The 10981-nt window shown below is 42.5% G+C and overlaps 1 protein-coding gene across 1 annotated transcript; it reads right to left on the bottom strand.

Moving 5' to 3' along the window:
* Positions 1-122: 122 nt before the first annotated feature.
* CAMLG (calcium modulating ligand) lies at positions 123-7279 on the bottom strand. Its single transcript, XM_076350081.1, has 4 exons — positions 7108-7279; positions 5215-5669; positions 4465-4530; positions 123-2786 (listed from the first exon to the last, which is right to left on the bottom strand). The coding sequence occupies exons 1-4, from the start codon at positions 7274-7276 to the stop codon at positions 2595-2597; spliced, it is 882 nt and encodes a 293-aa protein (XP_076206196.1). The 5' UTR covers positions 7277-7279; the 3' UTR covers positions 123-2594.
* Between the last annotated feature and the right edge of the window lie 3702 nt (positions 7280-10981).

Raw genomic sequence — 10981 nt, 5'->3', positions numbered from 1 at the left:
CGGGCAGCTGCCCGGGCAAAGGCCTCAGCCCTGTCCTTGCTGCCCAGCCCTGGCGGGATTCCCGGTGCAACGTGTCCGCCGCGCACCACAACCCTTTTCCCGAGCCAGGACAAACCGCCAAGGAAGGGGGTAACAAATATACTTTTAATAGGAAACAACCGGTTTGGCAATAAACATCCAATAGAATTCTGTACATGAACGGAGATAAGTTAAAAACGGACTGAAAGGGATTCATTTCTCGACCAAAGGGGAAGAAGCGCCATTCAGCATGACCCCCCCCCCCCCCGGCCCCCGGCTCCGTGCCCGTTCACCCAAGGGCAGGGAGGCTTCCTCCAGCCCACCGTGAAGCTGTCGGACAAAAACAAGTGTTTACGGGCTGAAAAGTTCCAGGTTAGGTCTCGCAGCAAGATTTCTTTCACCACTTAAGAAGAAAACCCGCTTCATCCTTCCTTGCGTACAAGGACGGTGCAAGGGGTTGAGTGAGCGTACAGCAGGTGGGCCAGCTCTCTTCTTAGTATCTAGCTGATGAGGATTAAAATTTTTACGCTGAGGATTAAAAATTCATTGGTTTTTGCAGATGTCAGTACACGGTATTTTTGCAATTTATTTGTATTACATTTGGGCATATAAATAGAGTCAGAACAAGCGTAACTTTTGAGCAAACTCATTATTTACATATCTCAATTTAAATGACAGCTACTTCAGTTTGCTGAAATTCCTGTCTAATATAAACAAATTTAAAGCTTCTGAATAAATATTTGTGCTTCTAGACCCAAGTCAGAATCTTTTGCAGCCCAGCTCTGGACACCTGTAACGATACTCACTGTAAAATAATCAGTAAAAACACAAAAATTGTCAAATCAAAACATAAGCTTCTTGTTTTCATGCCATAAACAAACATGTATCTAACTTAGGAGTCACAAATGCAGTGCTAAAATTACAGCAGGAAGCTTTAACAGAAAAGATAAAGCAGAAAGCAGGGCTATTTACTTTGAAGAGGCATAATCAAACACTTTTGCTCCCTGAAAAGATTTCTGCAGACAAATACCAAGATAAATAGGCGTTTCTCTACACTAAAAAAAGGCATTGGCCTTTTTTTTAGACTACCTGAAAAGTCCAGATTCTAAACAGAAAACTACCAGTTGAAAATAATACCAAATTTAGCTTCAATAGAAATTTGCACAGATTATCAGCGTTTAAACTATTTGGAATGACACTTCCTTCCTCTCACTATGCAAAATTCATACGAGACCGCAAACAAGAGCATTCGCTCGCCTGCTACTTTATCCAGTGACAGGATTCATCTGTATTTGTCGTCTTTTCACCTAGGTGGCTGGACATCCACAGGAAAAAAAAAAATACAAAATGCTGTTCTCCCTTCATACATAGAGGTTCATGTGGGAGTCAACTCAAAGCACTGGTTTTTATTTCGCTGTTGCTTGTAGTACACAGGATTTAAACAGGAACGGCTACTGTGATTTCACCGGGGCGATTTCAGAAACACACCAAAAAAGTTAACGTAAGGAGCTCTGCTGAATCAAAGCGTGCATACTGTTGGGTTGTAGCATTACGCAGCAGGAGCGGAACTCCCCTGCCATTAAGATCCTGTTTACATGCAAACGTCTGGTAATAAACAGAGACACTGCAGAAATTAATGTCATATTCAAAGTTATCTTATGCAATCCTGCAAGGAGCTAGGAAAAAAGAAACAGTTCCCTTGGAAGGTTTACATATGCTAGAGCAAACATTTGGTACTGTAGGTTGGTTGCCAAGATACGCAACTTTTCCTTCATGAGGTGAACAGTTAAAATAAAATAAAGGCATCAGAATGAAAGCACATGAATGAGCTACACTAGGATTAGGTTGCTGGAAACCCACAAACAGGTGAGATTAACAATTTGATTCCTACTTTTTGATTAATGACATTTGTAAGCAACGGGACTTTGTTGTTGTTGGTTTTGCTTAGCTGTTTTGCACTATAATCATCAAATGAAATTCATCACAATCACAACAAATAATGTATAGCAAGACAAGCATTAGGACAACAAAGTGGCATGTTTCACCGACATTCCCCAGAAGCAGCTACTCGGTTCAGCATTCTGAATTTGAACAGAATACAGGGATTTCTTTCATTTAGAGCTTTCTTAAAAAAAAATGGGAACACCACCAAACGAGCAGTTCTTGTTAGCTATAGCCAAACTGGAGATATATATATCTATATATATATGGTTCTGCTGAAAAGAATTCTCTTCTCTTTGTTCTCACTGAAAACAAAGGCAGCTTTGTAAATGTTTATGAAGGAGGCTGAGAAGGGCATCATCTAACTAAACCAAATAAAGCATCCACTGACACTTGCATCCTATTCTTCACATTTGTAATAGGCAGACACAGTATTTAAATACACTGAACCAATACAACTGGCAGTCTGGGACCCTGCTCTTCCCTTCCCAAAATGACTGGATTTAAGGCTCCTTTCAAGCATTCGAACAGGTAAGAATTTTAATGAAGGTTTAAACCTCTCTGCGCAGTCAAGACGTTAAAGGAGTACAGTCCAGAAAGCTTTAGTGTAACTACTGCGTTGAATTCTACAGCCGTCATGGTACTTCAGAACCAAAAAACAGAATAAGTTCATGGCAAAAGATAAAAGTAAAGAAGTAGACACAAAGGTCTGTGAAAACATCTCCCATTTTGCTGTAGGTGTCCATGGAGCGACTAATCACTTCTGCAGGGATTCCAGACAGTAGAAGAGCAGCAGTTAATACCGTCGTTTTCACCTTCTTCTCACACTAAAAGAAAGAAAACACAGTATTATGTTAGTTCTTCTGTTATAATCCAATTCTGCTTTACATGTCACGAATGTTGTGCCAATTTCACACACAGCCAGGCACATTCCAAATTCATCAGTAAGAGTAGCAGGTTTGGACTGATTCTCTCCAGACACACTCCAGGATTCACAACACTTATCCTAGCTACAGATTCATGCTGTGATGGATCCACTGGAGCTGAGAGAGAGGCTGGTTAACAGCAGATAAAATTAATCACAGGTATTATGCTTGCTTCACGCTGGCGCTCCAAGCAGGCTGTAAAGTGGGGCTGTGCAGCAGCTTCTGCATGAGTGGGAAGAGTCCCAGCCAAGGGCAACCTGGGTGTAAGAAGCCAAGCCAGGCATCTCCACTGGCAGAACAGGATTAATCTCATCACACTACTTGGCGAAAGACACTGTTTTCTAACACAGAAAAATGATTCAGAATTGAAAACCGACTGTTCCTTTTTATTTTAGTATGACTCCATTTGACAGTTTTACCCTCTGAACTCAGAAATGCCCCACAACCCTTTTGAAAGCTGTTCTTCTGTCCTTAAGATGACGAATCCCGAGGATGCAAAGTCTGACAGACAGGAAAGGGTGATACTGGCTCAGAATTTTGGTAATCTGATGATACTTGCTGGGTATCTTAATTTAATCCAATCTAAATTAAGCTTTCAAGAATCCTTCTAGGTTTCATGAGAGAAAAATGAAGGATAACAAGCTGATTGAGCTCATCTGGGTGTAAGTGCAGTAAAAGCAAGTTGTGGAAATGAACCACCTCTTTAAATCCTGAAACTGAAGAGCTGATTTTAACAGCAGAAACAAGATCAAAACGATTTAGCAGATGAGCTAGTGCAAGTCTAAGGCTAATTCTACTGTTTTGTGTTCTGACACGTCGGCTTAGAATGACTACTATGAAGTTTAGTTTTCAGTGATATACTTAACTACAAAAGAACCGCTGATTTATTCTGATTTTCTACAGCTAATCTATTATTCCTTTTAAAATGCAAATGTTCCCTTTCAACTATGGATTGAGCATCATTCAATCCTGCTTTGCACCGTAGACCTGACAAAATCATCAACCAAACAAATACTTCAGCACAATTAACTGGTGTAAATATATAAAGCAAGTGATATAGCAAATCTTGCTAATAAACAGCAAGTTTCACACACAAATAAATGTCTCATTTCAAGTTGCCATTCAAACTGATACTAGCAATGGAATGCAGAGCCCTTAAAAACCCAAGGACTGTGTCATTTTTAACAAATATCCTCACAAATTTGGTCCAGGTATCACACGCAAAAGGGCTGTTGACAGAGTGAACAGTAACCACAGAAGAGCACGGTCTAGGAGAAAAGCAAAAGTTTCCTAAATACATGAAAGAACTACCTGGTTTTCCTGGTCAGATGCTTTTAATTAGGCTACAGCTGAACAAGTTGCTAGCCCACATTTTCACAGCAACTCTAAAAAAGATTTGGACTAAATCTGGGAAGATTAAAAACTAGTATAAACTAACAGCATTTGGTAACTCTCAATTCTACAGTTTAAAACACGGGAAGAATACTTCACATGCATTGGTCCTAAAACAATACAATCTAAGCACAAGTTTAAATTTAAAACATTTCAAATTAATCTAATTCTGAAAAAAATACTTTACCTTTGGAAAGTACTTGGACAGTCCCATGTAAGCAAGTTGTAGAGTAAGAAATGGTGCAAATATTGACTGAAGGAACAGAAAAGAATATACGAAAATTAACTTTGTCAGAAGTAATAGCTAAGAAAACACAGAAATTTAATGCTTCCTAAGTCATAAAAGAAAATCAGGTAGGTAAAAAAATAACTTGTGGACAATAGCGACAGTACTCTTGAATACTACAAACCTAAGATGACAAGTTACATGTCAAAAATAAGGTTCTGCCTTATTTTCTTTGAGCCTAAAAACCTGAAATTGCAGAAGCATACAGCAGCATGTAAACATGAGCCCAGTGATCCAGGAGGTGGCAGGCTGCACCAGCCACACACCTCTGTACGATGTACTGGCAGACACCTGGAATACTGAGGAACTACTTTTCTCAGAAGACTGACAAATGAGTAGGATCTGCTTATCTTGGGACAAATACTGTTGTTCTTACTCTATTATTCTTTTGTAGACTCCAAACTAGAAGAGCAGTCGACTCACGCTCACAAAGATGGAAATAAACTTGCAGGGGACTTAAGCTGCAACAACTATTCCAGTGCTTCTGCTCCTCAAACACTGTTTTATAGAGTTGTTGGGAATGTAAAGAGTGCCTGAAGTTCCCAGCTCAGTCACTACTGATAGACTTCAGCCCTAGATAAAGAGTATTTCACAGTAAGTTTGCAGTAAACTAGCAAAACAGAATAGGATTGTTTGTTTCCCTGAACTCACCAAGTACTTGCACACAAAAGCCCTGACAGCAATGGCAAGCAGGGCACATCCCACCAATCTAAAAATGCGGAACGAGTCAAACTCCTCCACTGCATTCCCATTCTCTTGGCTTGGCTTCTCACTCATCAGCTGGTTCCTCAGCTTCAGAGCTTCATCAAATCTGGATAAGTACTGGTCCAATCCGTGTCTAGGTGGCCGTGGTGCAGCTTCAGATGGCAGATCCCCTCTATTACGGTGACGGAGCTCACTTGTACCCTCATTGACAAGCTCTGGAGTTTTACTGAACAAGTCCTTATCCCCTTTGAGGTCTACCATGCTGCCTGCATGGTCAGCCGTGCCTGCCATATTACAGACAGAATCACCAAGCACAATTCGCTTGGAAACAGAAGGAATGGGAAGGGAGTTTGATTTATCTTGTTCGTGCTGAAGCTTTGATTCTGTGTGACTTTCATCATCTAAAGAAGAGAAACAAATACACAGAGTTATGCACACCGGGTACGTGGAACAACACTTTAGCCATACTGGATTGGGGTCCTGGGTTGATGTCTCCGCTTCCAAAGTGAAAACACAGATTTATGATTAATCACAAAGCCATTTGACATACCTGAATACAAGCAATCCCATTTTAAAAAGAAATGGGCTCAGCTGATACACAACCTGCTTGTGTATCAAAGGAAAGGTTTACGCTCAGACTGAGGTTACACCACAGATGATGGTAATGAAAAGGGAAGCGCACAGCATGGACCAGACTGAAAATGCTCATCAGCTTCACCAGAATTATGTTTTCACACAACCAGACTTGGCACACTCCTGTCTCCCCTCCACCAGCCTACAAAGAACCCTACCTGTACCACGTGCTTTGCATTGCAGGGCACTCTTCGGAAATGGCGCAGACACGAGACAGAAAGCTGTGCGATGCAGGTTGGAAGTTGAAGCTGTCAGTCAGCAATGAAAAAACGAAGACATTGGATTTCCTTAAACAACAACACCGCATGCACAAGAGGAAAGATGTTGTTCCAAATACATGGAGCAACATAAAAAAAAGACAAAGATTTACAGAAAGCGAATCACACAGAAGGAGCATTAAAGACTGACAAATGAGCAGGCGATAGGAGAAGCGTACTTTGGCTTGTTCCGAGGCAAAGCAGTGTTAACTTGCACTGTATTAAACCTGCAGACCTCATCTTACAGCGAAAGAGGTGATAGCAGAGAACACAAACCAAGCCGAGAGGCATGCAGAACAGGTCTGGTCCTGCCAGAGAGGGATACCAACACTTAAAAAGTATTTTTCAGTATTCAAGCAGACTGATTCATGGCTTACGGGCATCCTTGTAAACTGAAATCTGACAACTCCTTCCTGACAAGACAGTCAGCCTCCTCGAAGTACGTACAGAAAGATGAATGACCTACCTATGAATCTGCAAGAAAACTCTGCGTGCCAACCGTGAACATCAAATGACTGATTATTATCCAAATGTGAGAAAACTTTGCTATAAAAAACACAGCTGTGAAAGCAAGCAGTTACAGAATGAAAACGTGGGGGAGGCTCATCGTCTCTTCAACTAAGAAAAACTACTTTAAGTGAAATGACAGCTTGTTTGCTCGCTACTTCAGAACAGTAACGGGCCGAAGACCCGCTCTCGGCACGTTTCTGATGACACACGTATTTTATCCGCGGGTCTCTCGAGGACCAGAGCAGGTCGTGCTTCACTTAAAGCATCACTGAAACGAAAGATGGCACAGAGGGGCCAAACGACAGCCGCTGGGAGCCAGCCGCTCCTGTCCCACGAGGAGACTGCGGGGAGCGGTTACGGCAGGAGGAGGCCGCAGCCGGACGCCACCGCCAGCCCCGCGGCCGGGAGCCCGCACACCGCCGCCCGCCACAGGGCTCACCCTTGCCCGCCGCGGGCCGGTGGAAGCCCATGATACGGTTGATCCGCTCCTCCGAGTTCATCAGCAGCTTCCTCCGCCGCAGCTCGGCTCGACGCTGGGAGGCCGAGAGGCCGGCGGGGGCCCCTGGGGGCGCGGACGCCGCTCCCGCCCCGCCGCCGCCGTCCTCCATCCCCGGCAGAAAAGGCCGCGGTGCTACCGCAGCGCCGCACAATGGGGCCGCCCAGCGCGCAGGCGCCAGCACCGCCCCGCTTCCCGCCGCTGAAGCAAGCGCCGCCATCTTGCCTAAGGGCAGAAAAACGGGGCGGGGGGGGGCCGCGTCGGGAGAGCCCTTCGCGCGCCGTGCTCCCTGGCGGTACGGTGCCCGCACTGAAGATGGCCGCTCCGACCTCGGAAGTGACATCGCGGCGCGAAAGGCGGGAAGGGAGGGAAGGAGGGGGCGATGGCCGCGGGGCGGTGCCGGCCCCGCGGGGGATGAGGTGGCGGCGGGGGAGACGCCGCGCTGACGGAAACCTGACTGACAGCTTCAGCCGGGGTGAGGATTTTGGGATGCCTATAGGACAAGCAAACCAGCAGTGACGTAACTTCACGCTCTGAGCGCCAGCGCTGGCCAGCTCCTTCCTTAGTTTGCTTAAAACTCTGGTTTCAGTAAACCTGGCAAATGCACCTTGCGTTCGGCGAGGAAAGAGTGCTTAACAGTGCAATATAAAAACTAGTACAGGATGGTAACATTTTCCTTATCATACAGAGAGCTGAAAGCGGTGTTCTGCATAGAAACTTAAAGTATTAGAATAAGTGAACGTTCATGTTTCTAACCAAAGTAGTAACGCTCTGTAACTAGAAAAACAGCAGTTAAAATTGTGATCATACAAAAGCAGCAGAACATCAGAGGTGCTCACAAGGCAAAGTTCACGGAGCTGTTTAATTTCCAGCACAGAGTGTTTATACTACGAAGTGCAAACCCCCGTTGCGCTCCTCACACAGAACAGATGAGCGCGCTGAGGCGGAGCGCGGTGCCAGGCTTTGAGATTTTTCTGTCAGAAAAGCTTCGAGTGCTGCTGTATAGCTGAATTTAGGCAGTTAATTTGTCACACCTGGGCACGCTCCAAATGAGGGAAGAGAATATGCTGTTTATTGGAATGCCAGCACCCAGATGTTTTTACGTGTACGTGAAAGGGATACACAGCATAGGGAAATGCCTTCTAGGGGACGGTTAGGCAGCACAGGTCAGCTTCCAAAATCGTATTCCCAGCGTAGTGTCGCTGCACTGTTAACACTATAAGCAGCTGAAGGGATTGACTATGCATACTGCGGAAAAAACAAGGGAACAAGGACCTCTCAAGGATTCCAGAATTACCATAACAGAGCGCATCTTCAGTTATTTCTAGCAAGATAGTTGGCATAATATTCATATTTATGTACAATTAAAAGTCCATCACACCTCTACTTGTGTGACAAAAGGAGATAAAACTGGGCCACAGTATTCTTCCCTTAGCTGAACATTCACATAGCTAACACGCATAGCAAAGTACCTGAAAGCCAAACCAAATGAAGACAGTGACGTGGATACTTTCCATCAATACTTCAAACGAATTACCTTCAACATCCTTGACACTGAACAACTTGCACTCCTTAATTCACAGACTGCACCACAGGCACTTCAATCTGAAGCAGGACACAGCTTCAAGAGCCTGTATTTGGACTTCCGAAGACCAGCGCTAGGATGGCTGCCCGTTGAATGCCGAGCCACAGCGAGAGTGGTAAAATTCAGCAGCAGCAGGACAGAGATTGTTACATGTATGGGGGAAAAACTTTGTGCTGGCAAGTCCCATTAATATTTCTATGATACTAAGTGATTTAGAGAATGATAGAATTCTGTATTCAAAAACTGTTAAATACAGAGGTCAAAGTACCGAGCTCATGCATTAACTTATATATGATGAACCAGAAGCAGCAGTGGTGACAGCTCATAAAAAAATTGGCAAGCATAAGATGGAATGACTTCTACAAAAAGGTGTTGAAAAAGTAGGATGTTAAATGAAGATATAGGATTACCTACAATAAAATTGATCACCATCTTGAGAACACTGCTGAAGGCTAAATTCCAACCAATGTCAGCTGGCTCTTGAGACCAGCTTCCAGCCAGATGGCAGGGCACCACACGGTGGGGTACAGCACCACTGCGGAATTAGTGGAAGAACAAACCCCAAGGTAGGACTGAATAACAATGCTGACTGACAGAGATGCTGTGGAGGGACAAAAAATGCCAGTGACAGAAGTAAAGTTTGAGTCAGCTGGAACTAATTTTCTCAAATTCCCTCTCAGTATGTATCACCTAAATATTACATTTTAGCTAAAAGTAGAATTTATCACTTGTTGGTACATGGTATTTATCTCGATTGGTCAAATACATTACTCTATTTATAAGAAAGGGCTGATGGACTTGCATGAGTTTTCAATTAATTTTATTGAGTAGCCAAATCTGATAAATTAGCACAGATAAAATAAGCATTTGCATGTGTTACAAATGACTTTTTACAGGAATAAAACAGTGAAAATTACAAACTGTAAAAAGGAGGACAAGTAAATCCTGTCTCAAATTCAGAAGGGGGAAGATTTATAACTTCATACTAAAGATCAAATGTTTGAGTTCAGAAAACAAAGATTTAATATTACAATATTATACACTACTTTACAAAATTAAATTTACTATATAAGGATTACATCCATAATAGTAAACAGAACCTTAAAATCACATTTAATGGTCCCTTATTTAACAGCCATTCTGCATCTTTGATTAAATTCTGTTAAGAAACTATTTCTAAATAAAAGTGAATCATTCTAGTTATTGCAGCACAGTCTATGTGGACTTAGACTCAAATATATTAAATTAAAAACAATAATGAAAGCAAAGTAAAATGGATGGTAACAATGTTGGCTGAACACTAATGTGTCAAATACAGAAATAGTTTAAAAAAAAAAAGTCTTCAACTAGAAAAATAGAGTACATTTGCAGTGGTAGAGTTGTCGTGCTGAGATCTAAGTACCAGAGCCACTCTTGCCTATTTTTTGCAGTTCATCTTCAGCGTCCTCACTTTTCAGTTGTAGGTAAAAATGACACATCATAGGTAGTTTGTGTGTTCATCTGTCCTGTATTGCCCTTACAGCAATACAAGGTGAACCAGCAGGCTTTTCCCACTGCGAGGGAATAAACTAACGAAGTTCAATACAGAATTTCTTCCAAAGTGAAGAGAACTCCAAGAGGGTTCATCTGATTCTTGTTTATAATATTTTGCTCTGTAAAACTTAGGGACTCCAATTCAAAGTTGTTAATTGCCACAAAGACTGACATCTTTAGCCATTAGTCTGGTGTACATAAAGCAATGAAGCCATCTCCAACATTTATGTTTTTAAAAAAAATAAGGGATATAGTAGCAAAATACAGTCATAGTAAGAAACAGACTTTGGGTGGGCTGTTAGATGCAAGGATGATTTTCAACATCTGAGTGATAATATATCCAAAACACAAGTTTTAAGTCATAACCTATGCAAGTGCATAGCTTCCATTTATGATTTAAATGAAGAGACCCCTTTCCCCTGGATGAAAATCAGACTGTCAAAACTTAAAAAACCCTCTTCACTATGACTAGAAACTGTGCAATTCTCTGAAAAGCTGTTCAAGTAAATATACTGTTTGCTATGGAGACAGCAGACAGGGAAGCTTAAATTGGTTCTGTAATAGTCTTTTCATGCTATTTTAGACGTTGTTCTGAACTTTAGCTTCTTGTGCTCAAGCAACAAGGACAATTTCCCCAAAGAAACTCCTCCCCTGAAGTAAGGCAACTCCTGACAATCACGTGCAGCTACAGCCTGAAAT

Source organism: Aptenodytes patagonicus, chromosome 12, assembly GCF_965638725.1.
Source record: "Aptenodytes patagonicus chromosome 12, bAptPat1.pri.cur, whole genome shotgun sequence".
Classification (NCBI taxonomy): domain Eukaryota; kingdom Metazoa; phylum Chordata; class Aves; order Sphenisciformes; family Spheniscidae; genus Aptenodytes; species Aptenodytes patagonicus.
The sequence above is the reverse complement of the archived record's forward strand: the minus strand, read 5'-3'. Positions and strand labels throughout refer to the sequence as shown.

What these genes read in the sequence shown, in the direction of transcription:
- CAMLG (XM_076350081.1), bottom strand. Translation starts at nt 7,276, where the DNA reads ATGGAGGACGGCGGCGGCGGGGCGGGAGCGGCGTCCGCGCCCCCAGGG. An exon ending in CCGGCCCGCGGCGGGCAAGG is followed by an intron (nt 5,670 to 7,107) that starts GTGAGCCCTGTG and finishes TCTCTTCTTTAG; the next exon opens with ATGATGAAAGTCACACAGAA. An exon ending in TGTCCAAGTACTTTCCAAAG is followed by an intron (nt 2,787 to 4,464) that starts GTAAAGTATTTT and finishes TCTTTCTTTTAG; the next exon opens with TGTGAGAAGAAGGTGAAAAC.